This window comes from Dipteris shenzhenensis, chromosome 1, assembly GCF_047967505.1.
Source record: "Dipteris shenzhenensis isolate YYH24624 ecotype China chromosome 1, Dip_SZ_1.0, whole genome shotgun sequence".
NCBI classification, from domain to species: Eukaryota; Viridiplantae; Streptophyta; class Polypodiopsida; order Gleicheniales; family Dipteridaceae; genus Dipteris; species Dipteris shenzhenensis.
The window spans coordinates 25,561,150-25,583,099 of NC_141596.1; the positions used below are offsets into that span (position 1 = coordinate 25,561,150).

Consider the following 21,950-nt stretch of genomic DNA (forward strand, 5'->3'; position numbering starts at 1 on the left):
ACTAAAAGGGCTAAGGATGATAGTCTGATACTCGCACTTTATGTGGATGATATGCTATTGGCTAGCAAGAACACTTATGAGCTTGATGCATTGAAGGCCAAGTTTCATGAGGCCTTTGACATGAAGGATTTGGGACACCTGTAGGTCATATTCTTGGTATGCGCATCACGCGTGACTGGAGAAGGAAACTCCTTTGGCTTTCATAGAAGGAGTATGTTACAAAAGTATTGTAGCATTTTAATATGGAGGGGTGGAAGGCAGCAAGTACTCCCTTGCCTCCATATGTGAAACTGAATCAGGCAGATAGTTCGAAATCAGATGAGGAGAGGGCCATGATGGCCAAGGTAAGTGGGATCCTGCACTCATCTTCAATGTTGTCGCTCTTAGCCATTCTCTCTTTGTCTCTCTCACCATTCTCTTCACAAACTGTCACAACGGCCTTGAATTCTATCTCTCTCACTCACTCTCATGCTTGCGCTCGCTCTCTCTATCCCTCTTTCTCCATAACTCTCTTTCTCCTAAGAATCTCTCTCTCCCTCCCTCTCTCTCTCTCTCTCTCTCTCTCTCTCTCTCTCTCTCTCTCTCTGTGTCTCTAAATCTCTAATATGGTCAAAATAGCAAGAAAAAAGTTTCACCAAAAGGCCAAAAATCTATTTTGACACTAACATAATCCTAACGAGTTAAAAAAAATTGTCGCATCCTATTTGTAAATGATGGGGATACAAATTTCAAACCTTGGGGCAAAAAACATTGTTAGATTTGCTTCCAAATAAACAAGAACCTAAAGAAGGTTATACCATAGGGCCAAATCTTATCATTTTGTCAAGTTTTCGATAAGGTCTAAATGTCCACAATGGCTACACAAGCAAGCTTCCTAAAGAAGGTTTCACCTAAAAAAAATCCTAATGAGTATATTTCCCTCAAAAGTTTTAGACACAAGGTTAGAAATTTGTCACATACCCTTACCACTCTTTGGAGAATAACATAGGAGAAAATTCCAAGAGATTGTGTTTAATGTTGGAGTAGCAAGATCCTATTTCCAAAGAATGGGGATACAAAGTTTCCACCTTATGGCCAAATCTTCTTGTTATGTCCATATGGCCAAAGCCTCTTGAGTCATCAAGATTTTTTCAAGGTCTAAATCTCTATAATGGCCAGCCAAAAAAGAAAACTGTAGAAATTTTCACGAGATGGCCAAAAACTTTTCATATTCTGATACAAGGTTTTGGCCACATTTTCTTGATTTGGCCCTATAGCCAAAACTCCTTGATTTGTCAAGATTTGGACATGGTCTAAATGTCCACAATGGCTAGACAAGCAAGCAAGATGAAGAAGGTTTGACCAGATGGCCAAAACTTTATTTTGATAGAAAAAAATCGTAATGAGTATACTGGCCTCTGGATGCAACACATGTTGTAGATGGGATGACATGGAATGATTTCAAGTTCAAGATGGTGTTGAAGTCACTACTTGAGATGACAAGTGATCCAAAGCAATTCATGTGCTTGTTGTTTGTGACTCACAGGCAAATCGTTGCATCTTGAGAACGTCTCTAGACAGTACAAGATGTTGAGAGGGACTATTGACTTTATAATGAGTTGTGACACTTTTGCTAGTGGTGCATATGATTCATATGTTGCATCGACAATTGTTAGCAAGGGTAAGAGTTTCAATCCCCTTGAGCATTACATGAACCATGCCAACAAGCCAAATATTTCTAATGTTAAGTTGAGGATGATGAGGATGATGAAGGTCAAGATGAGGAATCAAGGGTAGCAAAGACATTAATAGAGAAGAAAAGATATGCGATCATCAACATAGTGGATGCATACATGGAGGAGCATGAAGTTGTGTTTGACATATTTGCTAATGGAGAAGCTTCAGTTGTTTAAGTGGTGAATAATAGAAAAACTATATCAATTGTATGCAATGAAAGAGATACGAGGAGTGTCGAAGCTCATTATTGGATGGCACAAGCAAAACCCAAATTTGACACCGGTAGATGAAAAGGAGTGGAAGACAAATTTGATAAGATTATTATGTAGGAGAGGGACAAAGGTGTTTGAAGATCTCTATTGCTAGTCAACTTCCGATTATAATTTCAAATTTCTCAGTTGCCATTCAACAAAAACTAGTTGGTTGAGATTTTTTCCTTCATGAACACTGATTAGTGGGTGTGGGTGGGTTGCCTTGCAAGGTTAATGTGTGTGTGTGTGTGCGCGCGCGCGTGCATGCATCACCTTTATTGATTCTAAAAAACATTGTTGCTTTGTATTAGAATAGTCACATGTAACATTGTATCAAAGACAACCATATAATTCTTCATGCACAACCTCAAGGGGTTCACTTAAAATTATGTGATTATCATGTTAGTTCAACATAAGGTCTTATTAAATTCACTTTTTAGATGTAGGCTTACATAAATATAATTACCCAAAGGGATTTTAAAATGGATGCAAGTTTATAGAAATATAATTTACATAAGGACTTTTTTAAACGGGATTTTTAAAAGAGATGAAGTTCATATAGAAAACCATATTATTTACTCAAAATTCATAATAGGTAAGGGATTTCTAATATACCCCTTGAATGCACGTGATCGTCTAGTTTTCTATATAGTGAACCCTAGTGTGCACAACCCATGCATTTGTGTATGAAGATTTGTGAGCATAAGTTGTATGCATAGCTAGTGTAAAACATGCATGCAAATTGTAAGGAGAGAATCTATGTGCACCCACACAATATATGTGCTATAAAGATCATCCACCATATTAACTAGCTATTTTCATGCACTTCTTATTGATAGCTTTTTTGTTTGGCTTGTCATTCATCTAGTTTGGCTTATCATTCATCAAAGTGTACAAATTGCATTTTTATCATTTTTCATCTTTTCATTTTCATGCTTCATTAGCACTCAAAGCTAAATGCTTACTTTCTTGGAGTGGTAAGGTAGACGGTTTGAATTCATCGTGAACAATAGTATATTTGCATAGCACACATACTTCTCCTTTTCCTATCCTCCAATCTAGTAAAAATCACAAATGCAAGAATGTTATAAAAAATTTCTAGAGACTAACACAAGACAATATATTATTATATTAATATAATCCACTATAGAAGATCCATTATACATCACACTTGAATATATTACATTAATCATTTTTTTAAATAAAAGATTTGGAGTTGTCCTATATAGTGCTTTGCTACAGCACCATTAATGAATGGTTTATCATATCCCAATTGTTAAGCAATGTGCATGGCCACCATGTCTTTTAAACTAGACACACGACTAATTCCTCTCAACGTTGACACTTCTAATGAACTTAAGTAACTGGGTGGATTTTGAGAAATACCTACAAATTGTGTTTGTGTACTAGATAGGGCTTTGGAATTGTATGTCACGGCCTTTTCGTGCTCATCACCTCTGATGTTGGAGTTGGTTGAAGAAGCGTCTGGCTCTCCCTCACTATTGATTGTATTCCATTCAATAATTACATTCATGCAATGGGGATACAAAGGGTGTCCAAATTCCACAGGTGATTGACCATATCTGTCAAAGTTTATCACTTCATGTACATCCGCTCTACGACCTCCAGACAAAACAAGAAGGGTAGTAGCTCATCAATCAATACCAAATCTAATGATCACAATTGAATATTATTGGAAAAAAAATTCCCTACAGGCTATCATTTGTATGGACTATCATCTATGAGGACGGTTCTATCGTGTTTGGAAATATCAGCCCATTGGTTCTAAACAAGTGTCAAAGGCTTGAACATTACTTCTACTCCCATTTTATCTGGTCTGTATACTTTTTCCCCTGGATGTATGTAGCATTGTTCTTGACTCCACACCATAAAAAAAGGTAATTTCTTCTATACATGAAGTTGTAAACACTCAATGATTGCCATTACATTCTTGTGCATAGCTGTTCACCAAATGCCAACTTGAAAGTTCTCAAATAAAGCGTCAAGAAACTGCATGCAGCCTGGTGGCCCAACCATTATTAGCCCATGCATACACTTTCACAATTTGTTGACTTTAAGAAGCAACATTGTAAAAGAAGTCCATTGAGATTATAATTTTTCATAAACATAATTTGGATTAAAGAGAAAGAGAGAGAGAGAGAGAGAGAGAGAGAGAGAGAGAGAGAGAGGTTCAAATTTTCCACACCAAACATTGGAGAAAGTTTAGACCATGAGGTCAAATTATTTATGCAAGAACTTTATGCAGGAACACTCCAAATGTTAGAAGATATGCATTAGTCTTGTATTTTTTTACTATCGGCTCAAGATAGCTAAGAAAACCTGACAATTCTATAAAAGGTCAAACATAGCCCAATTTCATCTTCGTGGTCAACGCTTACTTCATTTTAGTAGGATGCTAATTATAGTTAGAGTGCAAAGTAAGTTTAGTTAGTTCACAGTTAGTGTCTATTAGTATGTTAGTAACCGCCTCCACTTGCATCCTCTTCATCTTCTCCAGGTTGTCTTGGCTTCATGCTCTTCACATTCTCTCTTGTTCCAGAGTCTAGTCGCCTGGTTGTACACGGTATGTGAAGGGCCAATAATGGTTCTTGCATTTGTGGCGGTGGTGGGGTTTTTTATGTGTCACGTTTCCATTCTGTCCATGATCTTAACAAAAAGCAAGACTTAGAGTGGATTCTCCACCTTGTTGGCCTTCTTGGATTGGATATAGGTCAGGGATTAGGAAACGCTAATCCGAGTTGATTAAGTAATATTAAGCTAAGAATTAAAAGAAATGGCTTAAGCTCACTCTGCAGATTTCTTCCGATGGAGGTAGCGTTCAAGCTTCTGGATGCACCAGGAATCAACGCCTTCATGCTCTTCATCACCATTTTTTGAGGTAAGGCAGCATCCTTGGCTTGGATAGATCGCCATAATCACTGTTTCTTGATCATCAATCGGATAGATCGCCATAATCACTGATTTCTGATCGTGCAGTCAATCGGATGGCATTCACGAAATCCTTCTTAGGAGTCGTCTCCACCTGCAGATTTGTATAAGTCATCATCTGTTTGTGGTGTTTTCGATAATAGCATCCTCGTTAAGTAGCTTGACATCTTGTGTGCAAATGTCATTTAAATTACCGAGAAATTTTTTATTTCTGTTCATCTTTCCATAGCATATTAATAGGTGCAATTGGTGTATGCTTCACAGCTTCAGGAGCCATGACACTGTGTTCTAAGAGCTCTGAATTCTGGCTTCTCTTCTCAATCTACATTCGGAAGCTCTCCACCAGCTCCGAGAATGCATTTCTCCTGGAAAATGAAGTTCTTCCCCTCCTCGATCGCCTCAATTTTCTGACAGAATGTGACGACCTTACCGCGCTGGATAGCATTCTTAGTAGTTTGCGAACCGCCGGTTTCCAATTGCCTTTAGAGACTAAAAAAATCCTTTCGAGTGAGCTCGTATTCAAAGCGTTCAAGTCCAAATCCACCTTCAAAGCGAGACAGTTGATCGATTATGCAAAGCGCATAGTAGGTTGCAGTTTCTACGGCCTCAGAGAAGCCATCCAAATTGCGCAAACAAAGATAAATGCGAAGGAAATGTCTAATCCGGAGCTCCAAATCATGTTATCTGTGGTAGAGGAAGAGGTGTGTTGGAACATCTGCGACGAGAGTCGTTTGCTGCAGGTGAAATTTACTCGCTTGCAGATGCGTCCAGTATGCTTTGAAGACTTCGCGATTTCTACTGGTAGACTAGGTGAAAAACAACTGACGTTACCAAAAATTTGTTTGCCAGTTTGTGATGGAAGACGAAGAAATTGGTAATGGCATCAGCGAGGGTACTCATGTAGGGGGAGCTGAAGGCAGCCGACTGGCAGGTTTCATCCGGCGTGGTCTACAATCTCAGCAAAAGGAGGCTCGGCTTCAGACACTTAGATTAGCTGTCGCCTGCAGTTTCCATTCCAACTACATATTCTCCAAATTTCTTCCAGTCTTCGAAGTATCGCTTTACGTCGAGGATTTCAACGTCCGTGAGTACGTTCTGGCTGGATTGATGGATTTGGTTTATATGCATCGCGGATCTCTGACACTCGGTGCCATTGCCCATCTCATCTTCCCATTCCTCAATGCGCCGACAGGGGGACTACAACTTGTTGCAGTAATTGGGTGCGGTAAGGTCTCTTGTGATTGTGAGTGGCTTCAGTAAGCGTCACAGTGGTTAGCAGGTTTACACAACAGAGGTTCTATTCAGCTTGAGTTGTAACCGAGATATACGAAGCCGAGATTTGCTTTCTTGCTATCAGCGTTCAGGCAATGTACTACTGTATGTAATACAGGACGGCTGCTTCTTTTCGATTGCTTCCCGGACGAGACGGAGTGTTTGTTGAGTGCGATGTTCGAGCGTTATGTTTATGATTCCCCCGCAGACAAGGCAAGGTAATCAGGATGAAGTCGTTTCGGCTTCATAAAAACTTCTAATTTCTCTGAAGCGCCTAATGTGAAATTTCAGATTGTTGGAGAAAGTCTTCTAGGCAATGATCTAGTCAAATCTAAAATCCGAGAGCAGGACGCTGTTGCTGAACTCCGTCTACATGTTCTTTTTGTGCAGCAGCAAGGAAAAGCTTGAGTCCGTTGTGAAGGCAATGCACTGCTTCTTCCAGGAATACTCTGGTGGAAAGAAGCTGCACCAGGACGAGATCGCCAACACACTTGTGTATTTGTGCCTGGAAAAGGTGGAGGAAGGGATTGTTCTGACTGGAGATCATCCGAATCCCATGCTGCAGGACAATCCGGAACGAAGAGATGAAGCAAAACGCTTACACTTAGCCCTGCGGTTTGGCTTGAGCCTGAGCGACAACATTGTGGATGCTGTAGTGGACAGTCTTATTCTCAACATCCAGGGAGGAGGGGTGGATGAAGTTCCTATGCTCTGCAAGAGTGCATGTCGAAATTGGCTGCTGTCTTCTTGCTAAAACCTTGGAATGATGCTGCTCCTCACTTTGAAAGTCAAGGCAACTTCTTCTCTCTAAAACCTTGGTATGATGCTCCTCCTCAGTTTGAAAAGCAAGGCACCTTCCGCTTTACTCCTTGACAATGCTATAAGCTACTACTTTTTATGAAACAGGAAGTCAACATGCTGTTATAATAGAGTTAAAATGCCACGTAAAAGTTTAGATGGTTAGAGCATGCACCTTGTTAAGATCCACGTTCCATACATGATCCTTATAGTGCCTATGGATCAAACACTTATGCCAAATATAGGTCCCCCAATTGAAAAGAATTCAAAATATATCAATTAATGGAAAAGCTAGGAGGGAGGGTTGGGAAACAAGGTGAATGATATTTAATCCAAGATCAAAAAAAGGAAACAAAAAGGAAATGGTGTAGAGGAGGACTACATGAGATATAGGGAGAGAGAGAGAGAGAGGGGGGCGGGGAGGGTTGGGGGGGGAGGGAGAAAAGGTGGAGATGGTATGTAAGAAGACTTGAGGAGATAAAGAAGGGGAGAGAGAGAGAGAGAGAGAGAGAGAGAGAGAGAGAGTCAACCACTTTAAAGTCTGCATTCAAGTCCAAAGAAGAAGAGAACATATTGTCCAATAGGAAAAAAGCAATTCTAAAAATGCCTAATTTTTGCTTTGCCAAATTTGAAGCGTTGCCAAGGCTACCGAGAGGGCAGGCCAAAAAAACGGGGAAGGGAGTAACTAAGAGAGTTATGTCTCACTCTAAGTACTCTTTCATAATATCTTCATGTAGCTTAGAGGAAAGACCCTATGAGTAGGTAAAGAATGTCTTAAGTACCCCCTTGCATGAAAATTAGAATCTCTTTCTTTAACCTTAGCCAACCTCCACCTTTCCACCTAAGAAATCAATTCACTTTCTCCATTTAAAAAATAAAGGCCCTTTCAATTTGTTTCTCCTTCGGTGGAGTTATACGTATCATATAATGTATTGAGATTAAGGGTCTTTAAAATATGTAGATGGCAAGTATAGATGAGCAAACTAATGGAGGAATTAAAGGTGAGAGCCATTAGGCTACATGAAGAAAAACAAGCCATTTAAAACAATTGAGGATCTTTCTAAGTGAGTCTAGAGTTCCAAGTCTCAACCACTAAGGCAATCCTTAGCAAGGGAGTGCTAAATAAGTTATAGTCGATGATCGAGATTTGGTATATGATATATGATAAGAAATTTCCAAGGTCTGTTTACACACCTCAAAGCCTTATTCATTCTTTCCTTTTAGAAAAAGGGAAAAAACATTATTGAATACATAATTGGCCTTTTTTAGTATAAGCTAACAACTGACACTAGTGTTGCCACCTCTTGACTTAAGAGATTGCAAATGTTTCATTTAGTTCAGTGTGTTAAATTTCATTCATAAGGTTACATACTATAGAACATTAGTGTTGCCATCACTTGACTCATGAGTCTATTGCAAACATTTCATATGTTACATTTCATTGATATGGCTACACACTATGGAATGCACTTAAGGCCATGGGTCCCAATTTTTTTGGGCCTCTTGTCATTACATTCAGCCTCAGTCTGAAGGTGCACCATCAGGAAAAAAAACATGAGGAGTACTAGACAACAAAGGTAAACTAGCAATAACTGTCCCAGTGATCTGTGGTTTAGGAGCATAGTTATTAAAGTATCATCAATCAGAGTTAGATACAACATGAGTACTAGACAAAAAAGGTAAACTCACAACAACTGTTCCAATGATCTGTGGTATAGGAGCATAGTTACTAAAGTATCATCACTTAGAGTTAGATACAAGCTGAATGGTATCCTTATACTAGCATTCCTTGTCGGTCTTCATGGGATAGTTTGCCTCATGTTCCTCAGTCTCCTTAAAGAGCTAATCATGGCCGTTTTTATAAATCTGGATGGATTGCACTAGTCTGTGATGTTCTTGATAGCTAGTCCTTTAGACTAGGAAGTGTTTACACTGCCCAGATGTCTCCTTTCCCAATTTTGTGACCCCTTTGCATTTGTCCAAATAGCCTTAAATGTAGATATAGCTAAAGGAGGGTTGACATTTTTTATGGGATTCTGTTATTCCAGATTCTACCAAATTTGGCCTTCAAGCCCAAAAGGCTATCCCCAAGGGGTCAATGTTTGCTTGGGTGTAGCCAATCGTGGAACTATTTTCGGGGCCATTTTGAGGCCACGATGCGATACGCTCTTGGTTGAGATTTTGAATAGCATTTGCTGTAGCTTTGCCACCTATCACCGAGCATCGTGCGACCTAAGTAATAAAAATTCAAGGTTGGCTAGGAGCGACCACCACGCTGGTTCTTGGAGTTACCTATTTTTACTTATTATAAAAGGAGATTTATGACAAGCACCACGCTGGCAAACTGAAGGACATCTATGACAACCATCGTGCTGGTTTTTGGTGTTATATATTAGTGCACCAAGGAAAATGTATTTTTTCGTGCAACCAAGGAAAATGCAACTGTTGATATGGCCCTTGAGGGGTCCCCTCTAAGGGCGAGGGCCATATCGACATGCCATATTTGTCGTGACAAATATGGCATGTCGATAAGGGCGAGGACAAATATGGCATGTCGATATGGCCCTCGCCCTTAGAGGGGACCCCTCAAGGGCCATATCGTCAATTACATTTTTTTAAAGTTTAATTGTATTTTTCTAGATTTATCTCCATGCAACCACCGCAGTCATTATTGGAGCTATTTTGACGCTATTTTGGTCCTAAACCAAGAAAAATATAGTCCTACTTTTATTTAGTCCTTGTTATAATAAATCCTAAATGAGGGCAAAATTATTTCGAGCCATCGCGGTGACTAGAGGCCCTGTGGTGCCATTTAGATAATCATTCAAGCCGAAATTTGAGACACCACGGTGACTAGAGGTTTGGTGGTGCCATCTAAATAATGAACTATAATTCATTGAGTAAAAATTGAGCAAAAGAGACCACATCTACATCCAATAACAATTTATATAAAAATTAACAACAATCTATATTGAGAGCTTGATGGAGCAAAAATTTAGCAAAGGATCTTACATTCATAAAACAGTTTATACTGAGAGCCTCAGGGAGAAAAAATTGAACAAAAGAGATTACATTTGCAAAAACTTAGCTCTTCCTGAGAGCCTTAAAGGCCAAAAGATTACATCCAACGACCCAAAAGATCGCTGAGAGCCTTAGAGGCCAAAAGATTACATCCAGCCATTGCTGAGTGGTTGTGAGTCTCATTGAGGAAGAGGATATTTGTACAACTTAGTATTTTCGATTGCTAATAGAAAGAGGATATCTGTATAGCTTAGTATTACCGATTGCAGATACTCATAGAGGCCATCCCAACTTGCTGCATTCGAATTTTTTGGGAAGCCAACGGAGGAGACGATGGAGAGGCTGAAGACCATGTACATTGCACAAATGTAGGACTCAGAATATGCCCCCCTAACAAGACAAGAGAACTTTCATGTGAAAATCCGTAGCCCTTTGTCAACGTCTCCAAGGAATTCATAGAGCATAGCCATATAGAGGCCAAAGGTATGCATGCCATTCAAGGTGGTGACATATAGATATCGGGAGAATCGATCGAGGGAATGAAAAGATTCCACAAGAGCAAGCATTTCAAGTCCTAACAAGTGCAAGACAACGACCTTATATGAAAAGGAAGACTAGATTGGGATCTCGTTGCATCAAGGGGTGATAGTAGTAATAGGTATGGTGAAAAGAGTAGGTGAGCAGTGGAGCGGATGAGCAAGGGAGCAGATGAGTGGATGAGAGTTAGAGGAGGGAGCATGGAGGAAAGTAGAGCAAGGGTGGAAAAGAGCTGGAGGAGCATGCATGGAGCAAAGGAGAAAAGCAAGGGCTTATGAGATCAAAGTAGCCAAATGCCAAATGCCATGGACCTTATATTAATCAAACTTTGAGCCACTGCGATGACTAGAGACCCGGAGGAAATGAGATGAGCATGCTACCTAGTGTACCATCCAAATAATCATGAGCCATTTTAAATCACCACCTTAATTAATCAAAATCCGAGGAGCTCGCTGTCCCATGGTGCCATCCAAATAATCATGAGCCATTTTAATTGTAGGCCATGGCAGTGGGTGGTAATTAATTGCAAGCCCAATGGAATCTTAGGCACCACCCCGTAGATGCCACCTTGCAGTGAGGAAGGAATCAAGAAGCAACTTCTTCATGTATAGAGTTAGACTGTGGTACTGACGTCCACAATATTAAAACGAATGCCTATCATGCTATGCAACAGGGTTCAAAATACTCTATTTGCAAGATCCACATCATAGATGACTGCATGCTCTGATTACCACCCTATGCATGTTTTTTGCTTTGGGATGTTTGTGGATGCAAGCTCAGCATGTAGAGTAGGTGCCACTAGCTAGGTCATGGAGAGATCAAATGTGCCTGCCTGCTACAGCTATCAGAAGCAATAAAGTAGATGCTAGAGCTCAATTTTCCATTTTGGGCAAAAATCGCAAAGGACAAGGAGCTTGAATTGAAGAAGCCCAAGCTCGAGCCTATAGCTGCAAAGAAAAGGAGGCTAAAGGGAGGAACCAAACCCCAGAAAAGGAGCAAGAAGGACCGAGCTTGCAACCAAGGAGCTCAAAGTAGGAAAGAGGAAGCAACATAAAGGGAGGGGCTGGGCCCCTAAGGGGAGGCACTAGCCCCCTTCAAGAAAGGAGCAAGGATGTCCGAGATTGCAATAAGGAAGCTCAAAAAGGTGACCTAGACAAAGCAATGTGTAACCAGACCCCTGAAGGAAAGGAGTCTTTGAGATGTAATCTATTGAATTATAAATGTTCTCCAAAGTTTACTTGGGCAATGCATCTATTTTAGGATAGCACTTTGTAGCAATGCGATTCGTTTTAATATAGCATTGGTTAGTTGCAGCTTGGAGGTTGGTTGCACATTAGGATTACAAGATGAATGACATACAATTCATTCATTTAGGATTTGTGTTCACTAGTCCAATGGCTAAAATCTGACAATAGATAAAGCGAACTAACCTAAAGGGGACTGTTTTAGTATAGCACTTTGCAACAATACAATTTGTTTTAGGATAGCATGATGGTAGTGTAGAATAATTGGTCTCGCTAGCATGTGGTTGGTTGCACAACACTAGGATATTAACCGCCACCAGCATGGTGATTTGCTTTTATTATTACAAGGTGAATGGCATACAATTCATTCATTTAGGATTTAGTTATGGGATTTACTAAAACAAGCACAGTGGTTGTTTGGGATATACTAAAAACAAGCGTGGGATTTATTGTTTGGGATTTACAAAAATAATTATAAAATAAGAACGGTGATTGTTTGGGATTTACTAAAGAAGCGTAGTCTCAAATACATTTTTCATTTTCCAAGATAAGTGGAATATTGTTTCCTTGCAATGAGACTACATTTTCTTATAGTACTATCTTAGTCTTTGTCGTCCACTACTTTGAGACACCCCATGATGTGCTCATGCATGTCTAAATCCAATTTAAAGACACTCTTGCCCTTCTTTCTATGTGGCACAGGTTGCATCTGGAACTTAATAGCTCTTACTAGATGAGTGTACACAAAAGTTTTAGGACTCTTATGTAACAAAACATAATTGTGGTCTCTCTTGGATGTTTTTTTGTACCAAAAAGCTCCAACTACTACATCCCACTCCTTGTAGGTTGTTCCTTAATGACCCTTGAATGCTTCCTCAACCTTGTACTTAGGTCTTGTGCACTGCAACACAAAGTATGGGTCGTCTTCCTCATTCTCCCCTGAGGCAATGACAACTACAAAGTTATCTCCCTCTTCCACGTAGTCAATGAGGTCATCAAAACTCTCCCCAAACTGTGATGAGTCATTGTTTGTCTCTCCATCATTTGTCACTCCATCTGAATGTAGAGGGAAAACTTGAACTCGCTCCCATGTCTTTGCACTTGCAATGTTCTCACAATTGTCATGATCCCCTATGATGCACGCACTGCAAAAGCAAGAAAGTTTTCTTTATTTTAATTTAGGTGGTTGTTTGAAAATCCCCATATGCTGTGCAAACTACGAACTCCTTTAATTTTCTCACAATTGTGTTGGCTTCTTCTTTACACTTCATTCACTTTCGGCATGGAACACTCTGCGCACTACACTATTCTTAAGGCTTTGTTTATTGGGAGAGGTTGGTTGTAAGCCATGTTACAACATCATGGGCATCGTTGATATTTTCTTGAGGGATTACTTGGTGTTTAATAGAGCTCGCTTAATAAAAACACCACATTCAGTTTGGTAGAACGCGGGTCTCCAAAACATGCTCTGGTTCTTATATGATGTCACTCATTTGCAAGTGATTTGTTGGGAATTTTCATCTACTCTTGTTCCAAATGCAACTGGAGGGATCTAGTTATCAACTCCCCTGAGAAGGATTTCAAGTCCCCTGAGAAGGATTTTCACCCTTGCCATGACTAGACCCAAAGAAATTCCACATCATGTTTAGACTAGTCAAGGATTTGAACCTTGAGACAAAGTAGAATCGATGAGCTGATTCAAATTGAGAAGTAGCACCATCTGACCACACCCAATGTTGTATTATGTTTTTTGCATGGGGATCTTTATTTTTCAGCCATTCCCAATGCAGTAGAAATACATGCTGCACAAATAAGGTGTCATGTTTCCTATCATTCGAAATGTAGAAATGGTATGTGGCATTGACCTCGACTTTGGTACTAGCCTGGACTCCTATAGTCAGCAAGTAGATTGGCATCACTCATAGAAGAATTAAGCAAATGATTGTACATGATATGCACAAGAATTGTTATCTCCTTGTTGTATCAAGGAGCACTTTGTATCTCATCTTGTTTTTGAAATGAATAATTTGTACCTCGCCAGAGATGGAGACATAATTTCCTCTCCCAATTCTCAATCCATTAACTATGCAAATGGAGGTCCCAAGACAATAGCAAATACAAGTGGAGGGACCAGGACATCAAACAATAGAGGAGAAGCTGAAGGTCATGCATCAAAAGACCCACGACAATATCAATAGGAGAATCAACAGTGAGGAGAAGCCACCTCCTAGAGGTAAAGTGGTTGCTTTTCTTGATGAAGATAGATTAGAGCAATCCATAGAATGGCTGGAATCTCATGCTCTAATAGGATATTTTCCCAGTCCTAGACCTCCAGCTGCCTTTCTTGAGGGGTGGCTTAGAAACAATTGGATAAGAAAAGGGTTGGTGGTCACCACTGTTAGATTCTTAAGAAAAGGGTTCTTCTTTTTCCTTTTTGGCCTAGAAGGATCTTCAACATGCTCTTTGGACCATAAAGCATCAAACTCTCTATTTAGAGTTTTGGTCTAAGGACTTTAAACCTGAAGTCTAGATCCACCTTTGTCCCTGTTTGGGTAGAGCTACCTAACCTTCCTTTCTCTTTAGTGAATCAAGCCCCTAGCCTTTGCAGAAGCCTAGGACAAGTTATAGATGTAAAGAAGGATTAATTCATCAATCCTAGAGGTCACCCCCAGGTATGTGTTAGGTTAAATATTGTTGAGGAGCTCCCAGAGACACTGGTGATAGTCAATAGAAATGGGAGTGTCTATATAGAGCAGCCTCTGGTTTACAAGAACCTTCCTAATTCATGCTTTTTGTGTGGATTGTCATCTCACATAGTTAAAAGTTGCCCTCTAAGGAGGAACAGACCCAAACAAATCCAAGAACTAGCTCAACAATAGGCCAGTCCCCCTCCCAAGCCCAAGTAGATTGTCAAAGGTAGACCAAAGAATCAGACTTTGGAGAAAAATACAGAAACAGAGGCAGATAAGGGTAAAGTCAAGGAGGCAGAAGAATAGAGGAAGCCTAATATTCAATAAGAGAAGGAGAGAGTTACTTTTCCACTGGCCACCAACAATGATTTTGATGCACTCATTGACTAGGAAACAAAGAAATGGATATAGGATGCCCAAATGGAAGAGGCTGAAATCAAACCTAGCTAGTCCATTGAGTTTGAGGAGGATGTTAATCAAGTAGATGCCAACATGAGTGAATTAGATGTGGGAGAATCAGAGGAAGAACTCCCTCTGGCACAAAAATAGGATAAGACTGCTGAAGCCCCTGTCAAACCTCAAGCCACTACCTTGAACAAGAGAAGGATCTCTCAAGTCAAAGGCTAGAGTGCCCCACCCAAAAGCCCATCCCCCAAGGCTAAAAAGGGGAAGAGTAAGAATGGTAAATAAACCATTCACTTTTCTCACACTCAATGTATATGGGTTAATTGACCCTTGGAGGAGTTAGGAACTAGCCAAGTGGCTGAGGGATAGCTCTTTGTCCCCAACCTTTCTTGTTTTACAAGAGGTTAAAGTAATAAATGACACTCTAGAAAATAGACTAAAAAATGTTGACAATAGAAGAATATGGTATTTTACAAATCATGAGGAAGGTAGAAAGGGCACTGCAATTGGGATACTTTCACACTACAAGGATTGTGTCATCAAGTGTATGCAGGAATTAAATCATAGATTGCTGGCTCTAGAATGCAAAATGAAAAGATTTTCTTTCACAGATGTGTAAGTATATGCCCCAACAGGATCCATGGAAAAGAGAGCCACATGGAACTCAATGTTGAGTTTGGGGAGTGACTGTGTCATTATGGGGGATTTCAATATGGTGGAGAATTCTAAAGACAGATGGATGCAAAAGGGATCAGTAATTAGGGGGGCTAAACAACAAATCTGGGAAGATCTCAAGGAAAGCTTGCAAGTTGTTGACATTGGCACACCTAGTATTTACACATGGAGCAACAAGCAGGTAGGCAATTTGAGGAGAGAAGCTAGATTGGACAGAGTGTATATTGCCTAAGATCAGGCTCTAGAAGTCAAGCAATCAACCTTTTCCTCTCTCACCTTGTCAGATCACAAGCGTGTGTTAGCTTGTATTGATTTGGGGAGTGGGAAGAAAGGAAATTCATGGTTTAAAGCTGACCCTTGTTCAAGTTGGAGACAGTAGTCCAAAAATAGATTATAGAAAAATGGAATTTTTCTTTTTCAGCAGCAAATTCATTTTCATAGGGTTGGAAAGATGCTGTAGAAAGTGTCCAGACAATTCTAAAGGAAGCAAAAAAAAACAAAGTTGCTATCAAAGCAAGGAGAATGGACAAACTGAAGAAAGAGATTGAAATACTGGAACAAAAAGCAAGGATGAATGATTTCAATGCCCAGCAACAATTACTGGATAAAAGAAAATAAATATGGATACAGGAGAAGATACCAAGAGGAAATTCCTTTGTTGCAAAAGGAAGATGGTGAAGTGGCTAAAATAGAAGCAGAAAATGTGGACACCATTGTTAGTCACTTCAAAAATCTTTTGAGTACAGTGGACATAGCAGATAACAAGGTCTTGGAGGCTAGAGATAGGTGTCAGTCAGTCAGAGGTGTCAATCAATCAAACAAATCAAAGTGTCTAGCCTAGACAAAAATCATATAGAAAATGATCTCTCTCTATAGGAACTTAAAGAGGCTGCCTTTTCAATGGTTGATGGAAAAATACGTGGAGAAGATGGACTTCTTGTAGAATTCTACAAGTTTTTCTGGGACACTATCGGACCTTCTTTATTGGCTATTTGGAGAGAGAGTGCTAATCAAGGCTTTCTTCCAAATCACTTAAATGGAGGGGTAATAAATCTTATCCCAAAAGAAGGGGACAGGTCAGTTCTAAAAAATTAGAGACCCCTCACCATGTTAAATTGTTCATACAAGATTTATGCCAAAGCCATTTCTCTGAGATTGAGATGTATAATGGACAATTGGATTCTGAAGGAATAGAAAGGATTCATAAAGAACAAACATCTTTTAGAGGCAATTATCAACCTATGGGAAGGCTGCACACATGCTGAAGAAAGCAAGCAAGAGATCTGTTTAATAAAAATAGACTTTGATAAGGCATATGACAGACTTAATTGAGATTTTCTACTGTAGTCCCTTAACAGTTTGGGACTGGGAACCAATTTCACCTCTTATGTAGCTCAAAAGTATTATGCACAATTCCAGACATCCATTCCTGTTCATGAGGCAGATTGAGATTAGGAGGATCTCCTCAAAGCAATGCAGATAGTGGTATGCAAGTATCACGAAAAGGAAAAGAGGAAGTAGATCAGCCCATGATTGATGTGAATGCAGGTCACTCTTATGTGGATGGTGAATCCAGTGGCTCAGAACAGAGCCTTGATGATGAGTTGGGTATTCCTTCTGTTGTTACACCTGGAGTAAGAAAGACAAGGGATATTTTGAGAGCACCTGGTAGTGAGCTTATTTTGCGCAGCTCTACGAGAGCTAGGTATCCTATGGATAGGCTAAAATATGATGGATTTATAGCCATTCACTATGCCTATATGGTCAAAATGATACATGAACCAGAACCCACTTCTTTTGAGCAAGCCATGGGAAAAGAAAAATGGGAGAAAGCCATGGATGAAGAAATGGATGCCTTGGAAGCAAATGCTACATGGGAATTGGTGCCTTTGCCTAAAGACAAGAATGCAATTGGCTACAAGTGGGTTTATAAGGTGAAGCACAATGCAGATGGTTCTGTGAATAGATACAAGGCAAGATTAGTTATCAAGGGATATGTATAGACATATGGCATTGATTATGAAGAAACATTTAGTCTGGTTGTAAGGATGGCAACCGTAAGAGCAGTCATTGCTATGGCTACATCAAAGGGATGTTCTTTACATCAGATGGATGTAAAGAATGCTTTCTTGAATGGTGATTTGCAAGAAGAGGTCTATATGGAGCAGCCACCAGGTTATGTTCATGCTGTTCATCCTAAGTTTGTTTGCAGGTTGAAGAAAGCCTCGTATGGCTTGAAGCAAGTAACCAGAGCATGGTCTGGCAAGATAGGATAGTATCTTGTCACTATGGGCTTTCAAATTTTCAAGGCAGATTTCTCACTTTATGTGAGAAAAACAGAGAAAAGCATTATGCTACTTGTCATTTATGTTGATGATTTGATCATCACAAGTGATAGTGATGAAGACTCGATGAAGATATCCTTCATGTGAAAATGCTATTGAAGCAAAAATTTGAGATGAAGGATTTGGTAGAGTTGTGTTACTTCTTGGGCATCGAGGTGATTAGATCCACAAGTGGGATATGGCTCTTGCAGAGGCAGTATGGATTGCTTATCCATTGTTGTCCGTGAAAAATTTCTTAATTTTGGGGAGTTGATTGCTCTTCTAATTTTTGAAGAGCAGAGAAATGGTGGTGCATCTTCTTCAAGAGGAACTTCAAAAGAAATTGTCTTCTACTCAAATGCTGGAAGAGGTAGAGCCAGAGGTAGAGCAGGCCGATGTATGTGAATGCAGTCACTCTTATGTGGATGGTGAATCTAGTGGCTCAGAATAGAGCCTTGATGATGATTTGGGTATTCCTTCTATTATTACACCTGGAGTAAGGAAAACAAGGGATGTTTTGAGAGCACCTCATAGTGAGCCTATTTTGCACAGGTCTACCAGAGTTAAGTATCCAGTGGATAGGCTGAAATATGATGGATTTACAACCATTCACTATGCCTATATGGTCAAAGTGATACATGAACCAGAACCCACTTCTTTTGAGCAAGCCATGGAAAAAGAAAAATGGGAGAAAGCCATGGATGAAGAAATGGATGCCTTGGAAGCAAATGCTTTATGGGAATTGGTGCCTTTGCCTAAAGACAAGCATGCAATTGGCTACAAGTGGGTTTATAAGGTGAAGCACAATACAAATGGTTCTGTGAACAGATACAAGGCAAGATTAGTTGTCAAGGGGTATGCACAAACATATGGCATTGATTATGAAGAAACATTCAGTTCGGTTGCAAGGATGGAAACCGTAAGAGCAATCATTGCTATGGCTACATCAAAGGGATGGTCTTTACATCAAATGGATGTAAAGAATGCTTTCTTGCATGGTGATTTGCAAGAAGAGGTCTATATGGAGCAGCCACCAGGTTATATGCATGTTGTTCATCCTAAGTTTGTTTGCAGGTTGAAGAAAGCCTTGTATGGCTTTAAGAAAGCACCCAGTGCATGGTCTGACAAGATAGGACAGTATCTTGTCACTATTGGCTTTTAGATTTCCAAGGCAGATTTCTCACTTTATGTGAGAAAAACAGAGAAAGGCATTATGCTGCTTGTCATTTATGTTAATGATTTGATCATCACAGGTGATAGTGATGAAGATATCCTTCATGTGAAAATGCTATTGAAGCAGAAGTTTGAGATGAAGGATTTGGGAGAGCTACGTTATTTCTTGGGCATTGAGGTGATTAGATCCACAAGTGGGATATGGCTCTTACAGAGGCAGTATGGATTGGACATGTTGTCCAAATATGGGATGACAAGGTGTAAGCCTATTTAAGTTCCTTTGGAGTAGAATGTGAAGTTGAGCGTAGATGCAAGTGAGCTTCTGGAAGACCCTACTATGTACAGACGCATGGTAGGAAGTTTGATTTATATGACTATTACCAGGCCAGATTTGAGCTATGCTATTGGGTTGGTAAGTCAGTTTGTGCAGGCTCCAAGGAAACCGCATTTGGATGTGGCTAGATGCATACTGAGGTATGTGAAGTCCACATTGCAGTATGGACTATTTTATGAGACTAGGGTTTAGATACAATTGCATGGATACACTGATGCTAATTGGGCTGGTAGTATTTCTGATAGACGATCTACCAGTGGATATGTGTTCTCTTTTGGGAGTGCTGCAGTCACTTAGAGCAGCAAAAAATAGCCTATAGTTGCCTTGTTGAGCACAGAGGTTAAGTACAGGGGTGCAGCAATGGTTGCATGTGAGGTACCTTGGTTGCATAAGCTACTTTATGATATGCATCAGTCTACAGATGGGCCAGTTATCATTTAATGTGACAAAATGAGCAATATATACTTGGCAAATAACCCAGTCTATCATGCTAGAACAAAGCACATTGAGATGCATTATCGCTATGTGCAGGAGAAGGTTCTAGTAGGTTTTATTGATCTAGTTTATGTCAGCACAGAGGATCAGGTAGTTGACATATTCACGAAGGCATTGGGCACAGAGAAGTTGTGCAAGTTCAGAGACCTGCTTGGTGTGCAGGAATTGGGATTGAGCTCGAGGGGGAGTGTTGAGATATCGAGCTTTGTTTGTGATATGCCAAGGTGACCGTTGTGCATTTATGTCACGAACTTGTTAGGTGCAGATGCAATTGGTACGACGCCCATGAATAATAGTTGGATGACAGCTATCTTTATGTACTCTAGTTAGTGGCTCAGTTAGTATGCCACCTAGGTTAGCTGAGCTTGGTTTGAGACCCACATATAGGGTTCACCTATTCCTTTTATACTAAGAGAGTTCTTTTGGCTTTCACAACTAAGAAGAGGAAAACTGTTTTCAGCCTCCACCTTTGTGTGTATTTCCCCATTGTGTATGTGAGAAAGCTGCAAGTGAGACTCCTTACTTCTCTCCCACTCTCTTCACATACTCTCTTCACATGGACATGCTATCCAAATATGGGATGACAGGTTGTAAGCCTATTTCAGTTCCTTTGGAGTATAATGTGAAGTTGAGCGCAGATGCAAGTGAGCTTTTGGAAGACCCTACTATGTACAGATGCATAGTAGGAAGTTTGATTTATTTGAATATTACCAGACCAGATTTGAGCTATGCTATTGGGTTGGTAAGTCAGTTTATGCAGGCTCTAAGAAAACTGCATTTGGATGCGACTAGACGCATATTGAGCTATGTGAAGTCCACATTGCAGTATGGACTATTTTATGAGACTGGGGTTCAGATACAGTTGCATGGATACACTGATGCTGATTGGGCTGGTAGTATTTCTGATAGACGATCTACCAGTGGATATGTGTTCTCTTTTGGGAGTGCTGCAGTCACTTGGAGCAGCAAGAAATAGCCTATAGTTGCCTTATCGAGCACAGAGGCTGAGTACAGGGGTACAGCAATGGCTGTATGTGAGGTAGCTTGGTTGCATGAGCTACTTTATGATATGCATCAGTCTACAGATGGGCCAGCTGTCATTTATTATGACAACATGAGCAGTATACACTTGGCAAATAACCCAGTCTATCATGCTAGAACAAAGCACATTGAGATGCATTATCACTATGTGCAGAAAAAGGTTCTAGTAGGTTTTATTGATCTAGTTTATGTCAGCATAGAGGATCAGGTAGCTGACATATTCACGAAGGCATTGGGCACAGAGAAGCTACGCAAGTTTAGAGACCTGCTTGGTGTGCAGGAATTGGGATTGAGCTCAAGGGGGGGTGTTGATATATCGAGCTCCACTCGTGATATGCCAGGGTGACCGTTGTGCATTTATGTCACCGACTTATTAGCTGCGGATGCGGTTGGTACACTATCCATGACTAATAGCTAGATGACACTTATCTTTATGTACTATAGTCAGTGGCTTAGTTAGTATGCCACCTAGGTTAGCTAAGTTTGGTTTGAGACCCACATATTGGGTTCACCTATTCTTTTTGTACTTAGAGAGTTCTTTTGGCTTTCACAACTAAGAAGAGGAAAACTGTTTTCAGCCTCCACCTTTGTGTGTATTCCCCCATTGTCTATGTGAGAAAGCTGTAAGTGAGACTCCTTACTTCTCTCCCACTCTCTTCATAGTGGGCATATCATTCGTAGTGTCTTTTGTGGTGCTCAACATGGAAGCCGCAACACCAGAGTATAGCATCCTTTGGGTAGGCCTTGGTTGCAGCAAGTGAAAGTCAAGCAAAATTGGGAGCAAAATGTCATTTTAGTGTGGAGGGAAAGAAGAAAGTGCGGGTCACAATGGGAGTCGTAGCAGCATTGGTGGATGCGGTCAGACGCATGTTGGCCAAGATGGTGAACATGATGGATGGATTGGAGGATGATGAGGAGGAAGCCTTTCTCAAGGCAAATCTGGAGTTGGTTCCTATCTTCACCATTGATGTGGAAGGCATTACAGATAGCTACATGCATCACAGTTGTCTGGCAGACACGGTCAG

The 21,950-nt window shown here is 40.3% G+C and overlaps 1 protein-coding gene across 1 annotated transcript; it reads left to right on the forward strand.

Annotated features, from left to right (window-relative positions):
* The first annotated feature begins 242 nt into the window (after nt 1–242).
* Nucleotides 243–6,942, forward strand: LOC147905597 (uncharacterized). Its single transcript, XM_087401797.1, has 6 exons — nt 243–344; nt 4,394–4,429; nt 5,210–5,656; nt 5,766–6,141; nt 6,307–6,406; nt 6,582–6,942. Exons 1-6 carry the CDS (start codon nt 243–245, stop codon nt 6,940–6,942), a joined length of 1,422 nt encoding a protein of 473 aa, XP_087257923.1.
* The last annotated feature ends 15,008 nt before the right edge of the window (nt 6,943–21,950 follow it).